Source organism: Taudactylus pleione, unplaced genomic scaffold (assembly GCF_031769625.1).
Source record: "Taudactylus pleione unplaced genomic scaffold, aTauple2 ptg000372l, whole genome shotgun sequence".
Taxonomy (NCBI): domain Eukaryota; kingdom Metazoa; phylum Chordata; class Amphibia; order Anura; family Myobatrachidae; genus Taudactylus; species Taudactylus pleione.
This window is the reverse complement of record NW_028284773.1, coordinates 16258395-16275712: the sequence shown is the minus strand read 5'-3', so window position 1 is coordinate 16275712 and position 17318 is coordinate 16258395. Positions and strand designations below refer to the sequence as shown.

Genomic DNA, 17318 nt, shown 5'->3' with positions numbered 1-17318 from the left:
CTAGAACGAGGTGCTGTGACATCAGAGGTCCATTCTCCAACTTGAATCTAGCAACAACCAACCAAGGGCCGTATTCAATTAGCGGCGAAAAGTCGGAATCCGCGAACGACGTCATTTCGCCAGGCGGAAACTTTTCGCCGTATTCAATTGCAAAGATTTTTCATGTACGCGAAGTCATTGCAATGAATAGCAGGCGGAAAAAAGTGCAGAATTGTGGTTTTGGGGTGCAAAGGTGCGGAAACCACTCTCCCTCCTTACGACAGCCCCCCAAAGGCTAACTGCGTAAAAAAAAACTTTAAAAAAGTGAGGAACACCAAAAAAAATGCCATTGGAAAAGGGGGCGAAAAAGTACAAAATGAAATAGACTTTTTGGGGGGGTCTGCAAGTATGGGAGAGGTGTCTTTTTGTTTGCAGGTGTTTGCTGAAGATGCGTTTTTAGCGTCGCTTAAAACTTCACTTTAGCAATTTTAAACCATGCTTGCACTCATTTTCAAGTACCCCAAATTTGACAGGAATTTATTTTATTTTATTTTCACAAAAAAAAACTGCTTAATGCTATTCTTCATCACTTGTGCAAAGACGCTATATAGAAGCAATTGATAGCACTTAAGTACCCCAAATAGCTTCAGGAGGCCTAATCGGGGACATTTATACTGCTCCCCAATGTTAGTGCATCTTTTGGGGGGTGTCAGGCTGATTTCCCCATTTTTGACAACACATTTCACCTGTTTTAGATTCGCCGGGACGCGTTTTCGCATCCTTTGGAATTGAATACGGCGAATAGCAGGGGCACGCATGATAAGTTTCCATGGCCAAAACAAGCAATGTAGGCGAAAAGTCCGTCAGGCGGAAAAGTATTGCGGGTGCAAAACTAATTGAATATGGCCCAAGATGGTTGTTGCTATCAACACTTGCAGTTGTGTCAAATCAGGATTAGTTTTGATATATAACAGAAGCTTCCATTTATCAAGACCTGGCTGTGTACGGAAACTGGTGACAGCTAGATCCCATTTCCTGAAAGTTTACAGTGAGTTTCAGAATTATTTAAAAACTACCAGCAGTAACAATTACAACAGCTCTGTGTCTACCCCGCCCTCCCGTGATCGTTTCCATGGTGACGGACCGGCGCAGTGCAGGAAGTTACCGGTCCGCTCCACAGCTTCCCCAGTGACAGGCCGGACGTGACGGCCGCACATGCCGTTGATGACAGTGTAGGAGGGCTGGTGCTGGCTCCGCGTACACCGGGTGTCACCGGCACCCAGCTCCGGGGCGGAAGATGGAGGCGCAGTCACAGAGGCCGATTAAAGGCATTCTGAAGAACAGGGGATCGGAGGCCTCGGACGTTTGTGTGGTCAGCAAGGCCGAGCTGGCGGAGGACAGAGATGATGACCAAAGGTGCGAGTGGAACACGGGGATGTGTATATTGAGTAGGTTTGGGTAGGGAGCAGCCCGGGGCCCTCCAACTGCTGGGGGGCCCCGCGTGACTACAACTCCCAGCATGTGGGCAGCAGCAGCCTGTAGTTGGTCATAGCTAGGGCACGCAGAGTTATTGTCCTGCCCTGTATAGGGCACATCCGCAGGCAGCTCATATACCGATCACACTTAGAGCCCCCGATCCTGTACAGCTGCATGGAGTGACCAAAGGAACATGTGTATGTCCCGTACAATTATTATTGCCCCGGGATAGTGCATATACTGTACAGGTCTTACCTCTGTTATATTACCCGCACACAGCACGTTGTGTATTCTCGCAATATGACAGCACTTTTCAGTCCTTCCATGCTAGTTATACGAGCTTGCTGTATAGGGAGAACTTATTACCCAGGTATCAGTTATGCAAGGGTGCTGTATACAGTAGGTAGAACTTCTTACTTGTAAGAGGGTGCTATATAGGGAGTACTTATTACTTGGCACCAGTTATACAACTGTTCTATATAGGGAGTACTTATTACCCAGGTATCATTTGTACGAGGGTGCTGTATAGGGAGCACTAATTTCTCAGATATTAGTTATATGAGGGTGCTGTATAGGGAGCACTAATTACTCAGATATTAGTTATATGAGGGTGCTGTATACAGTAGGTAGAATGTATTACCCAGGTATCAGTTATACGAGCGTGCTGTATACAGTAGGTAGAACGTATTACCCAGGTATCGGTTATGCAAGGGTGCTGTATACAGTAGGTAGAACGTATTACCCAGGTATCAGTTATGCAAGGGTGCTGTATAGGTAGAACATATTACCCTGGTATCAGTTATGCGAGGGTGCTGTATAGGTAGAACGTATTACCCAGGTATCAGTTATGCGAGGGTGCTGTATACAGTAGGTAGAACTTCTTACTTGTAAGAGGGTGCTATATAGGGAGTACTTATTACTTGGCACCAGTTATACAACTGTTCTATATAGGGAGTACTTATTACCCAGGTATCATTTGTACGAGGGTGCTGTATAGGGAGCACTAATTTCTCAGATATTAGTTATATGAGGGTGCTGTATAGGGAGCACTAATTACTCAGATATTAGTTATATGAGGGTGCTGTATACAGTAGGTAGAATGTATTACCCAGGTATCAGTTATACGAGCGTGCTGTATACAGTAGGTAGAACGTATTACCCAGGTATCGGTTATGCAAGGGTGCTGTATACAGTAGGTAGAACGTATTACCCAGGTATCAGTTATGCAAGGGTGCTGTATAGGTAGAACATATTACCCTGGTATCAGTTATGCGAGGGTGCTGTATAGGTAGAACGTATTACCCAGGTATCAGTTATGCGAGGGTGTTGTATAGGTAGCACGTATTACCCAGGTATCAGTTATGTGAGGGTGCTGTATAGGTACAACGTATTACCCAGGTATCAGTTATGGGAGGGTGCTGTATACAGTAGGTAGAACGTATTACCCAGGTATCAGTTATGCGAGGGTGCTGTATACAGTAGGTAGAACGTATTACCCAGGTATCAGTTATACGAGGGTGCTGTATACAGTAGCTAGGACGTATTACCCAGGTATCAGTTATGCGAGGGTGCTGTATACAGTAGGTAGAATGTATTACCCAGGTATTAGTTATGCGAGGGTGCTGTATAGGTAGAACGTATTAGCCAGGTATCAGTTATGCGAGGGTGCTGTATACAGTAGGTAGAACGTATAACTCAGGTATCAGTTATGCGAGGGTGCTGTATAGGTAGAACGTATAACCCAGGTATCAGTTATGCGAGGGCGCTGTATAAGTAGAACGTATTACCCAGGTAGCAGTTATGCGAGGGTGCTGTATACAGTAGGTAGAACGTAATACTCAGGTATCAGTTATGCGAGGGTGCTGTATACAGTAGGTAGAACGTATTACCCAGGTATCAGTTATGCGAGGGTGCTGTATACAGTAGCTAGGACGTATTACCCAGGTATCAGTTATGCGAGGGTGCTGTATACAGTAGGTAGAATGTATTACCCAGGTATTAGTTATGCGAGGGTGCTGTATAGGTAGAACGTATTAGCCAGGTATCAGTTATGCGAGGGTGCTGTATACAGTAGGTAGAACGTATTACCCAGGTATCAGTTATGCGAGGGTGCTGTATACAGTAGCTAGGACGTATTACCCAGGTATCAGTTATGCGAGGGTTCTGTATACAGTAGGTAAAACGTATTACCCAGGTATTAGTTATGCGAGGATGCCGTATAGGTAGAACGTGTATTACCCAGGTATCAGTTATGCGAAAGTGCTGTATACAGTAGGTAGAACGTATTACCCAGGTATCAGTTATGCGAGTGCGCTGTATAGGTAGAACATATTACCAAGGTCAGTTATGCGAGGGTGCTGTGTACAGTAGGTAGAACGTATTACCCAGGTATCAGTTATGCGAGGGTGCTGTATAGGTAGAACGTATAACCCAGGTATCAGTTATGCGAGGGCGCTGTATAAGTAGAACGTATTACCCAGGTAGCAGTTATGCGAGGGTGCTGTATACAGTAGGTAGAACGTAATACTCAGGTATCAGTTATGCGAGGGTGCTGTATACAGTAGGTAGAACGTATTACCCAGGTATCAGTTATGCGAGGGTGCTGTATACAGTAGCTAGGACGTATTACCCAGGTATCAGTTATGCGAGGGTGCTGTATACAGTAGGTAAAACGTATTACCCAGGTATTAGTTATGCGAGGATACCGTATAGGTAGAACGTGTATTACCCAGGTATCAGTTATGCGAAGGTGCTGTATACAGTAGGTAGAACGTATTACCCAGGTATCAGTTATGCGAGTGCGCTGTATAGGTGGAACATATTAACAAGGTCAGTTATGCAGGGTGCTGTATACAGTAGGTAGAACGTATTACCCAGGTATCAGTTATGCGAAGGTGCTGTATACAGTAGGTAGAACGTATTACCCAGGTATCAGTTATGCGAGTGCGCTGTATAGGTAGAACATATTACCCAGGTATCAGTTATGCGAGGGTGCTGTATACAGTAGGTAGAACGTATTACCCAGGTATCAGTTATGCGAGGGTGCTGTATACAGTAGGTAGAACTTCTTACTTGTAAGAGGGTGCTATATAGGGAGTACTTATTACTTGGCACCAGTTATACAACGGTTCTATATAGGGAGTACTTATTACCCAGGTATCATTTGTACGAGGGTGCTGTATAGGGAGCACTAATTACTCAGATATTAGTTATATGATGCTGTATAGGGAGCACTAATTACTCAGATATTAGTTATATGATGCTGTATAGGGAGCACTAATTACTCAGATATTATTTATATGAGGCTTCTGTATAGGGTGCACTAATTACTCAGATATTAGTTATATGAGGGTGCGGTATACAGTAGGTAGAATGTATTACCCAGGTATCAGTTATGCGAGGGTGCTGTATACAGTAGGTAGAACGTATTACCCAGGTATCAGTTATGCGAGGGTGCTGTATAGGTAGAACGTATTACTACCCAGGTATCAGTTATGCGAGGGTGCTGTATAGGTAGAACGTATTACCCAGGTATCAGTTATGCAAGGGTGCTGTATACAGTAGGTAGAACGTATTACCCAGGTATCAGTTATGCGAGGTCTCTGTATAGGTAGAACGTATTACCCAGGTATCAGTTATGCGAGGGTGCTGTATACAGTAGGTAGAACGTATTACCCAGGTATTAGTTATGCGAGGGTGCTGTATAGGTAGAACGTATTACCCAGGTATCAGTTATGCGAGGGTGCTGTATACAGTAGGTAGAACGTATTACCCAGGTATTAGTTATGCGAGGGTGCTGTATAGGTAGAACGTATTACCCAGGTATCAGTTATACAACGGTTCTATACAGGGAATACTTATTACTCAGGTTTCATTTATACGAGGGTGCCGTATAGGGAGCACTTATTACTCAGGTATTATACAAGGGTGCTGTATACAGTAGGTAGAACGTATTACCCAGGTATCAGTTATACAACGGTCTATACAGGGAATACTTATTACTCAGGTATCATTTATACGAGGGTGCCGTATAGGGAGCACTTATTACTCAGGTATTATACAAGGGTGCTGTATAGAGAGCACTTATTACTCAGGTATCAGTTGTATGAGGAAGCACTTAATAATCAGGAATCAGTTATACAATGTACACTGTCTTCTGCTACTTCCATTTTAGGGCAATGTTTTGTGTTGCTGCGTCTAGTTAGCCTAATCCCCACTCTGGCAGGGTTCCATTGGTTTAATTGACTTTCAAAGCATAAGTAATTTATCCTGCCAAACTTTATATGGTCATAAAATTTGTATGGCTAATGGAGGATTATTTTTAAACTTTTCAGTCATTATTTTTAAGGTTTTGAAATACCCAGGGATACAGGAAAGTAAAGTTTAGGGGGATTATTGTAAAGAATAGTGGATAAGGGAGTGTTATATAAGTACAAGAATTGCATACGTCATAGGTCTTAAACATTACATGTAAAACTTAAGTCGTATGGTGACCATTTTTAGCTATATATAATAGGTGGGATGTCGGCGTTCGGGATTCTGACGGTCTGAATTCCGGCTGTTGGGATTTCATATCCAACCCATAATAATTTAACCCCATCAAGCCTGGAGGTATTTCCACCTATAGTAGCACACATGGGGCTGATTGGCATACATTTGCGATATTTGCACAAAGGGTCGTTGTTTTTCAACTGCGCGTGCATCTAAATCACTAAAAAGTTGCACATCACGTGTCCCACAGTCAGGGGTGTATCTAAGCGCCCCTGGCAATGTAATGGACTGGCCCCCCCCTATGCAGTGCTCCCAGTAGTAATCATCCCTATGCTGCATTGCCCCCAGTAGTAGTCCCCCCCCCATATAGTGCCCCCAGTAGTAGTTCCCCCATACAGTGCCCTCAGTAGTAGTCCCCTTATGCTGCATTGTCCCCAGTAGTAGTCCCCATCCCCCTCCCATAAACAGTGCCCAAGTAGTAGTCCCCCCTATACAGTGCCCCAAGTAGTAGTCCCCCCTATACAGTGGCCCCCTATACAGTGCCCTCAGTAGTAGTCCTCCTATGCTGCATTTTCCCCAATCCCCAGTAGTAGTCCCCGTCCCCCCTATACAGTGCCCCCAGTAGCGGCCCCCCCTATACAGTGCCCCCAGTAGCGGCCCCCCCTATACAGTGCCCCCAGTAGCGGCCCCCCCTATACAGTGCCCCCAGTAGCGGCCCCCCCTATACAGTGCCCCCAGTAGCGGCCCCCCCTATACAGTGCCCCCAGTAGCGGCCCCCCCTATACAGTGCCCCCAGTAGCGGCCCCCCCTATACAGTGCCCCCAGTAGCGGCCCCCCCTATACAGTGCCCCCAGTAGCGGCCCCCCCTATACAGTGCCCCCAGTAGCGGCCCCCCCTATACAGTGCCCCCAGTAGCGCGCCCCCCCTATACAGTGCCCCCAGTAGCGGCCCCCCCTATACAGTGCCCCCAGTAGCGGCCCCCCCCTATACAGTGCCCCCAGTAGCGGCCCCCCCCTATACAGTGCCCCCAGTAGCGGCCCCCCCCTATACAGTGCCCCCAGTAGCGGCCCCCCTATACAGTGCCCCCAGTAGCGGCCCCCCTATACAGTTCCCCCAGTAGCGGCCCCCCCTATACAATGCCCCCCACCCCTATACAGTAGTATTTCCTGCCAATACAGTGCCCCCAGTAGCGGCCCCCCCCTATACAGTGCCTCCAGTAGCGGCCCCCCCCTATACAGTGCCCCCAGTAGCGGCCCCCCCCTATACAGTGCCCCCAGTAGCGGCCCCCCCTATACAGTGCCCCCAGTAGCGGCCCCCCCTATACAGTGCCCCCAGTAGCGGCCCCCCCTATACAGTGCCCCCAGTAGCGGCCCCCCCTATACAGTGCCCCCAGTAGCGGCCCCCCCTATACAGTGCCCCCAGTAGCGGCCCCCCCTATACAGTGCCCCCAGTAGCGGCCCCCCCTATACAGTGCCCCCAGTAGCGGCCCCCCCTATACAGTGCCCCCAGTAGCGGCCCCCCCTATACAGTGCCCCCAGTAGCGGCCCCCCCTATACAGTGCCCCCAGTAGCGGCCCCCCCTATACAGTGCCCCCAGTAGCGGCCCCCCCTATACAGTGCCCCCAGTAGCGGCCCCCCCTATACAGTGCCCCCAGTAGCGGCCCCCCCTATACAGTGCCCCCAGTAGCGGCCCCCCCTATACAGTGCCCCCAGTAGCGGCCCCCCCTATACAGTGCCCCCAGTAGCGGCCCCCCCTATACAGTGCCCCCAGTAGCGGCCCCCCCTATACAGTGCCCCCAGTAGCGGCCCCCCCTATACAGTGCCCCCAGTAGCGGCCCCCCCTATACAGTGCCCCCAGTAGCGGCCCCCCTATACAGTGCCCCCAGTAGCGGCCCCCCCTATACAGTGCCCCCAGTAGCGGCCCCCCCTATACAGTGCCCCCAGTAGCGGCCCCCCCTATACAGTGCCCCCAGTAGCGGCCCCCCCTATACAGTGCCCCCAGTAGCGGCCCCCCCTATACAGTGCCCCCAGTAGCGGCCCCCCCCTATACAGTGCCCCCAGTAGCGGCCCCCCCCTATACAGTGCCCCCAGTAGCGGCCCCCCCCTATACACTGCCCCCAGTAGCGGCCCCCCCTATACAGTGCCCCCAGTAGCGGCCCCCCCTATACAGTGCCCCCAGTAGCGGCCCCCCTATACAGTGCCCCCAGTAGCGGCCCCCCCTATACAGTGCCCCCAGTAGCGGCCCCCCCTATACAGTGCCCCCAGTAGCGGCCCCCCCTATACAGTGCCCCCAGTAGCGGCCCCCCCCTATACAGTGCCCCCAGTAGCGGCCCCCCCCTATACAGTGCCCCCAGTAGCGGCCCCCCCTATACACTGCCCCCAGTAGCGGCCCCCCTATACAGTTCCCCCAGTAGCGGCCCCCCTATACAGTTCCCCCAGTAGCGGCCCCCCTATACACTGCCCCCAGTAGCGGCCCCCCCTATACAATGCCCCCCTCCCCTATACAGTAGTATTTCCCCCTATACAGTGCCCCCAGTAGCGGCCCCCCCCTATACAGTGCCCCCAGTAGCGGCCCCCCCTATACAGTTCCCCCAGTAGCGGGCCCCCCTATACACTGCCCCCAGTAGCGGCCCCCCCTATACAATGCCCCCCTCCCCTATACAGTAGTATTTCCCCCTATACAGTGCCCCCAGTAGCGGCCCCCCCCTATACAGTGCCCCCAGTAGCGGCCCCCCCCTATACAGTGCCCCCAGTAGCGGCCCCCCCCTATACAGTGCCCCCAGTAGCGGCCCCCCCCTATACAGTGCCCCCAGTAGCGGCCCCCCCTATACAGTGCCCCCAGTAGCGGCCCCCCCCTATACAGTGCCCCCAGTAGTGGCCCCCCCCTATACAGTGCCCCCAGTAGTGGCCCCCCCCTATACAGTGCCCCCAGTAGCGGCCCCCCCCTATACAGTGCCCCCAGTAGCGGCCCCCCCCTATACAGTGCCCCCAGTAGCGGCCCCCCCCTATACAGTGCCCCCCAGTAGCGGCCCCCCTATACAGTGCCCCCCAGTAGCGGCCCCCCCTATACACTGCCCCCCAGTAGCGGCCCCCCCTATACAGTGCCCCCAGTAGCGGCCCCCCCTATACAGTGCCCCCAGTAGCGGCCCCCCCTATACAGTGCCCCCAGTAGCGGCCCCCCCTATACAGTGCCCCCAGTAGCGGCCCCCCCTATACAGTGCCCCCAGTAGCGGCCCCCCCTATACAGTGCCCCCAGTAGCGGCCCCCCCTATACACTGCCCCCAGTAGCGGCCCCCCCTTTACACTGCCCCCAGTAGCGGCCCCCCTATACAGTGCCCCCAGTAGCGGCCCCCCTATACAGTTCCCCCAGTAGCGGCCCCCCTATACACTGCCCCCAGTAGCGGCCCCCCCTATACAATGCCCCCCTCCCCTATACAGTAGTATTTCCCCCTATACAGTGCCCCCAGTAGCGGCCCCCCCCTATACAGTGCCCCCAGTAGCGGCCCCCCCTATACAGTTCCCCCAGTAGCGGCCCCCCCTATACACTGCCCCCAGTAGCGGCCCCCCCTATACAATGCCCCCCTCCCCTATACAGTAGTATTTCCCCCTATACAGTGCCCCCAGTAGCGGCCCCCCCCTATACAGTGCCCCCAGTAGCGGCCCCCCCCTATACAGTGCCCCCAGTAGCGGCCCCCCCCATACAGTGCCCCCAGTAGCGGCCCCCCCCTATACAGTGCCCCCAGTAGCGGCCCCCCCCTATACAGTGCCCCCAGTAGCGGCCCCCCCTATACAGTGCCCCCAGTAGCGCCCCCCCCCATACAGTGCCCCCAGTAGCGGCCCCCCCCTATACAGTGCCCCCAGTAGCGGCCCCCCCCTATACAGTGCCCCCAGTAGCGGCCCCCCCCTATACAGTGCCCCCCAGTAGCGGCCCCCCTATACAGTGCCCCCCAGTAGCGGCCCCCCTATACAGTGCCCCCCAGTAGCGGCCCACCCTATACACTGCCCCCCAGTAGCGGCCCCCCCATACACTGCCCCCCAGTAGCGGCCGCCCCCTATACATTGCGCCCCCCCCCTTGCTGTGCCAGGATTACACACACACACAGCTGTCCGCTCGCCCCGGCTATTCTCTTGCACTATGGGAGAGACATCATGACGTCTCTCCCATCACCCGCTGCGGGGGGAGCCGGAAGGCGGAGCTCATGAGTGAGCTCCAGCCGGCTCCCTCCGTGGACGACAGAGCAGCCAATGAGAGTCTGTCTGACTCTCATTTGCTGGCTGCTATAACAAACACACAGCCGCCGCTTGTAAACCGTGTAGGGCAGACCGCTCTCACTGCGGTCTGCCCTACACTTGTGGGGCCGGGGGACTAGCGGGGATAGTCCACCCCTTGGCTGCTAGTGACACTGCCGGACGGCGCCCCTGGCGAGTGCCATCCTGGCCAATGGGTAGATACGCCCCTGCCAACAGTGTCTAGGCACAGAGGCAATTGAGATGCACAGTATCCAAAGTGTATTGGAAATGTACTGGGTGTTCCTGGGCGATGACTGACTGTGAGGTGGCTATTCAGACACACAAAGATGGTCCGTGTTATGTGAGTGTCGCTGAACTGGCTGTGAACTCTGACAGCTAATTGCTCACATTGGAGGCCATATTCTGACGGAGGATCTGCACCTAGCATGGGGCTGGTGCAAGTTTCCATGGTACAACAGATGGTTGCATCTGAAGAGGCACCAAGCATAATTTCAGCATCTAAAGACACTCAAAGTGACTATCTTAGTCCTTGCACATGCAGGCGCACAGCTGTACTCCAGGGAAGGACTTGTAACAGTATTAGCACAAAGTCGCATACGCAATATCGGCAAAGGACGTACACGTAGATGCTGCAGGGTCCTATTGAGGAGCAGCCCCATGGTGTAATGCTGTCTAGCTATGATCAGGAGAATGTTAGAAAAGGATCAGACACATGAGTATATTTTTAAAACTTTTTGTAAAAAAAAAAAAAGTGGTGAGGATTCAATAGTGAGATTAGTCCATTGCTACAGCAGAGGGAGGAAATCCAGATTTTCCTCTATAATACTGACCGCCTTTTGTAAAAAATTTTTATTACTATTTCTGTGCTTTTTGTGAGAAAATGTGCTTTTAGGATACAAAATAGTATGATGATACACCATACATGGCCACGTACTATGAATTTCTATAACAGAAGGTTTAACGTAAGTGTACCTCATTCTATAATGGGAGAAATGAAAAATAAATATTGCACCAAAGTCCTTAACTAGAAATGACGTTAGTTGAAACCACAAAGTATGATAGAAAATAAGGTATTAAAGTTCAAGGTAATCATCCCAACACCAGCCAATGATAATATGAGGTACAGAATATATAGATCCAAGCAACGATTGTTTACAGTCCCTTGCAAAAGTATTCACCCCCCTTGGCTTTTTACCTTTTTTGTTACATTACAACCTATAATTTATTTTATTTTTTTCTCTGAATTTGATGTGATGGATCTGCACAAAATAGTCTAATTTGGTAAAGTGAAATGAGAAAAATATATATAAAAAATTAATCTTTATAAATAAAATTCAGAAAATTGGTATGTGCATATGTAATCACCCCAATTGTTATGAACCCCTTAAAAAGTTCTGATGCAACCAATTACCTTCAGAAGTCACATAATTAGTGAAATGAAGTCCACCTGTGTGAAATCTAAGTGTCACATGATCGGTCAGTATAAATACACCTTTTCTGAAAGTCCCCAGAGGCTGCAACACCACTAAGCAAGAGGCATCACATGATGAAGACCAAGGAGCTCTCCAAACAAGTCAGGGACAAAGTTGTTGAGAAGTACAATTCTGGGTTGGGTTATTAAAAAAAAAAAAAAAAATATCCAAATCTTTGATGATTCCCCGAAGCACCATCAAATCCATCATCATCAAATGGAAAGAACAACAAACCTGCCAAGAGAGGGCCGCTCACCAAAACTTCCACAGCAGAGACTGGTGTATCTGTGCATGTGACCACAATAAGCCGTACACTCCATAGAGCTCGGCTTTATGGAAGAGTGGCCAGAAAAATGCCATTACTTAGTGATAACACGATTTGAGTTTGCCAAAGGGCATGTGGGCGACTCCCCAAATGTATGGAGGAAGGTGCTCTGGTCAGAAGAGACTAATATTTAACTTTTCGGCCACCAAGGAAAACGCTATGTCTGGCGCAAACCCAACACATCCCATAACCCCAAGAACACCATCCCCACAGTGAAACATGGTGTTGGCAGCATTATTGCTGTGGGGATGTTTTTAGCAGCAGGGACTGGTAAACTGATTTGAGTCAAGGGAAAGATGGATGGTGCTAAATACAGGGATATTCTTAAGCAAAACCTGTTTCAGTCTGCCTGTGATTTGAGACTGGGACGGAGGTTCACCTTCCAACAGGACAATGACCCGAAGCATACTGCTAAAGCAACACTCGAGTGGTTTAAGGGGAAACTTTTAAATGTGCTGGAATGGCCTAGTCAAAGTCCAGATCTCAATCCAATTGAGAATCTGTGGTCAGACTTGAAGATTGCTGTTCACAAGCGGAAACCATCCAACATGAAGGAGCTGGAGCAGTTTTGCCTTGAGGAATGGGCAAAAATCCCAGGGGCAAGATGTGGCAAGCTCATAGACTTATCCAAAGTGACTTGCAGCTGTAATTGCCGCAAAAGGTGGCTCGACAAAGTACTGACTTCAGGGGGGTGATTAGTTATGCACACTGAAGTTTTCTTTTATGTTGTCCTAAATGTTGTTTGATTCACAATATAAAAAAAACACAACTTCACAGTTGTAGGCATGGTCTGTGAATGAAATGATGCACACCTTCAAGCAATCCATTTTAATTCCAGGTTGTGAGGCAACAAAACATGACAAATGCAAAGGGGGATGAATACTTTTAGAAGGCACTGTATATAAACGTTCACGGAAGGCCTCTAGTAGTTTTGTATGGAACGGGTAGTTCAGGAAAACTTACTGTACTATTTATTTTTGTTATTAGACACAGTAATGAGTTCATTTTAGCAACAAGAGTCACAAGTTTGTCGATCCATGAAATGATTATTATACTGCTGCGAGCCTGGGGCCGTACTATTTTTGTGTTCATTTCCAGTGTTGGAAAGTGCCAAATAAGTACATTACTCTTAAGAATAACCAACCTTCTTTTTACTTGTCTGCCTACAGTACAGTGGAAACAATTGTAATGGTAGATCAACATGCTTCCTAATAGTCAAGAGCCCAAAGTGAGGCTGTACAGTTTGCTGACTTGCTTTGACGCAAGTGTAAAACATATTAAGTTTAGTAAATGTTGGCTGGGCTAAACATACATTCTCTTTCTAGTAAGAAGTCTCAGAAGTGGGATGAAATGAATATTCTTGCTACTTATCATCCTTCTGATAAAGACTATGGATTAATGAAAATAGATGAACCTAGTACGCCCTATCACAGGTAAAATTAATATTTTATTATATTGTCGGTTTTTTATTTGTTTTTTTTTGTATGCTTAATTTGAGAAATATCTTGAAAAATATCCTTGTAGTACATATAGTTTAGCAAATGGACCGGCACTCACATCACTTAGTAAGAATCACCTTGTCTGTTGCCTTTCAAGTAGTAACACAGACTGGCAAATAAAGGTGGCACAATACATACAGAAATGAGAAGCAGTGGTTGGGCATCCATCGCTTCCCCTTTCTGTATGTATTGTGTCTGAGTGCCACCTTTATGTATTACCTAACATTGGGGTGAGGCTTTATGTCACCATAGATCGAGGTTGTGCTTCATACATTAAATGCTGATGGACAATTACAATGCCTAAAAACTGGTAGAAGATTCTTTCTCTGTGGTTTGGAATGCTAGTAATCCTTAGTAAATTCTCTCCAGCCACCTCACTGATGTGCTTGAAATTACTTGTTAATTATGTTAATGTTCTGTATGTCTGGTGACCTTGTACCAAAGTCACACCATTATACGGTTATATAAAAGTGACAGTTTCTACTATAGCACTATGTTCTTTACATTTTATTTACTTTGATAATCTAGTATAAATACATTCATAAAGGAACTATTTACAGTACTAGGGAATGTTCTACACCCAGGCCTCTCTTCACGTCATGCACCTAATATCAGGGGTTTTAAACACTTCTTGCCAGTTGCTAAATAATTATATATAGGGTATAAACCTCTTGTCCATACTTCAGTGAAGGTGGGGTTTCTCAGTAATATTTGTGTGTGAACAGTAAGCGGATTGCTTCCTATGAAATATTGCATGTAATTGCACTAGACATTCTGCCTATTATCCACTGTCAGCAATAAAGATTATCCATGAAGATCAAACATGATATTTGATCTTATAATGGTGAGTTTTATAAATCGCCCAATACATACATTCTTCTCTCCTTCCCATTTCAAATGTTCTTAAATTCCTCAAATTATTTATAGTATCCTATAACATTAGTGTTTGTATGCAAAATTGCTTTTCAGACGTTAAACAAGTTGATGTAGTCACAATCCTGCATGGTTTTGGTCTTGACTGGTGTTCCATGCAGCTTTCTGACTATAGTTAAGAATTTTTTCCTGCTCTTCCACAAAATTAAAATGTTTTAAAAGTAATAAAGCTTACATGTTTTGCTTGTACTCCAATCCCACATTAGTAATTTCAACTTTATGGATTTTCTGATTTTTAGCTAGTTTGCTTCCATCGATTTTTTTATTTTTTTATTTTTTTTGTATTTGGTTTTCACATAGGCAAATTTTAAAAGAGTAATCGGAGCGCTACACCCTATAGGGTCAGTGTGTAATTAAACACAGAGCAATGCACTAATAATGCTAGATATAAATGTATAAATCAAATGATTGAACAGTGCAACGGAGTAATGTTATAAAGCAATTCAATGTTTACTGCGTCAATAGAATTCCTGTAATGCAGCACTCATATCATAGATAAAATCAAACAACATAGCTGATGAGGTGATGGCTGATGATATGTGACGCTAAAAAACAAACAGATCTAAAATCACAGATAGTGAATAAATCACATCTCACCACAATGCGGGTCATGCACTTATGACAATGATCCAGTATAAAGAATGTGACCACGGCGGGTCGTACGGTGTAATGGGAATCTGACGGATAACAAACTGAGAGCAAAGGCACTACCAGTGAGATGTAACTCCCAGAGTATCAAGTTGTTGCAGCAGTGTCCTGCTGGTTGACGAGTTGTAGGTAGGTGCCCCGGGGGTGTCTTCCCGGAGAGGGAGTATGGCTACACACTCTGGTTGCTGGGGTGCGGGTCCTGGACGTGACCGCCGGCTGACCGTGTGTGTGGGCGTGGAGGCTGGGTGATCCAGCGGCCCACCCGCGTCGCGGGACACGGAAGAAGCCTGCACGTCTGAATGGAGGGGATACAGGAGCGAGAGCTCCGGTGAGCCTGAAACACTGCTGCGCCCCTCCAATGGACAGGACATTTACCTCCCTCAGTAGCTACCAGGCGGCCGCTCCTCCTCTTAGCTGGCCTTTATCCTTCCTTCGGGTCGCATCTAGGGCGTGTATAGTCCGGATGGAGCCGTGTGACTGCCTTGTCACGGGATGGGATAGCAGGTCTCACTGGCCGAAACGCGTTGGAGGACATTACACACGCCTGCACTCAGGCACGCATCTCCAGCTGTTGGGACACACCAGTGAGACCTGCTATCCCATCCCGTGACAAGGCGGTCGCAGGGCTCCATCCGGACTGTACACGCCCAAGACGTGACCCGAAGGAAGGATAAAGCCGGCTAGGAGGAGGAGCGACCACCTGGTAGCTACTGAGGGAGGTAAGTGTCCTGTCCATTGGAGGGTGGCAGCAGTGTTTCAGGCTCACCGGAGCTCTCGCTGCCGTATCCCCTCCATTCAGACGTGCAGGCTTCTTCAGTGTCCCATGACGCGGGTGGGCGGCTGGATCACCCAGCCTCCACGCCCGCGCCCACACACACGGTCAGCCGGCGGTCACGTCCAGGACCTGCACCCCAGCAACCACAGTGTGTAGCTGTACTCCCTCTCAGGAAAGCCACCCCCGGGGCACCTACCTACAACTCGTCAACCAGCAGGACGCCGCTGCAACAACTTGATACTCTGGGAGTTACATCTCACTAGTAGTGCCTTTGCTCTCAGTTTGTTATCAGTCAGATTCCCATTACACCGTACGACCCGCCGTGGTCACATTCTTTATATTGGATCATTGTCATAAGTGCATGACCCGCATTGTGGTCAGATGTGATTTATTCACTATCTGTGATTTTAGATCTGTTTGTTTTTTAGCGTCACATATCAGCCATCACCTCATCAGCTATGTTGTTTGATTTTATCTATGATATGAGTGCTGTATTACAGGAATTCTATTGACGCAGTAAACATTGAGTTGCTTTATAACATTACTCCGTTGCACTGTTCAATCATTTGATTTATACATTTATATCTAGCATTATTAGAGCATTGCTCTGTGTTTAATTACACACTGACCCTATAGGGTGTAGCGCTCCGATTATTCTTTTGAAATTTACCTTTAAGGAGAAGGGACATCTCCATTTTTCGAAGTAGCTCCCTCATATTAACTGTACGCTTATCCTGAAGCGCAAGGTCCCCTTTTTTCTTTAATTTTCACATAGGCAGTTATGTCCTTCTCTAAATTGTCTCTAGTAAATGGTTCTATTAACTTAGAAATATTTTCTAAAGCATATATTTAACCCAGTGCTCACAGCATTTAAAATGCATTTCTAATGTAAATGCATGTTAGGTGTGATGTGATATATAGAGTCAGGTGTATAAGTATTGGGACATTGACAGAATTTTCATATTTTGGCCTCTATTCACCACCACAATGGCTTTGAAATGAAGCAAACAAGATGTGCTTTAACTGCAGACTTTCAGATTTAATTTGAGGGTAATTACATCCAAATCAGGTGAACGGTGTAGGAATTACAACGGTTTCTATATGTGCCTCCCACTTTTTAAGGGGCCAAAAGTAATGGGACAAACTAAACAATCCTAAATCTAAACTTTCACTTTTTAATACTTTGTTGCAAATCCTTTGCAGGCAATTACAGCCTGAAGTCTGGAACGCATAGACATCACCAGACGCTGGGTTTCATCCCTGGTGATACTCTGCCAGGCCTCTACTGCAAATGTCTTCAGTTCCTGCTTGTTCTTGGGGCATTTTCCCTTCAGTTTTGTCTTCATCAAGTGAAATGCATGCTCAATCGGATTCAGGTCAGGGGATTGACTTGGCCATTGCGTAACATTCTACTTTTTAGCCTTAAAAACCTCTTTGGTTGCTTTTGCAGTATGCTTTGGGTCACTGTCC

The 17318-nt window shown here is 48.2% G+C and overlaps 1 protein-coding gene across 2 annotated transcripts in view; it reads left to right on the top strand.

Annotated features, from left to right (window-relative positions):
* Window positions 1-1075: 1075 nt before the first annotated feature.
* The window catches only part of LOC148508310 (protein phosphatase inhibitor 2-like), a 28777-nt gene continuing 12534 nt past the window's right edge, over window positions 1076-17318 (top strand). Inside the window, exons 1-2 of one of the 2 annotated variants that reach the window (XM_088444766.1) lie at window positions 1076-1395; window positions 13319-13426. In XM_088444766.1, the coding sequence (XP_088300892.1) occupies window positions 1277-1395; window positions 13319-13426 (227 nt within the window). In that variant the 5' untranslated portion in view covers window positions 1076-1276. The remainder of the gene's footprint in view (window positions 1396-13318; window positions 13427-17318) is intronic. The other variant, XM_088444765.1, reaches the window with a different exon arrangement.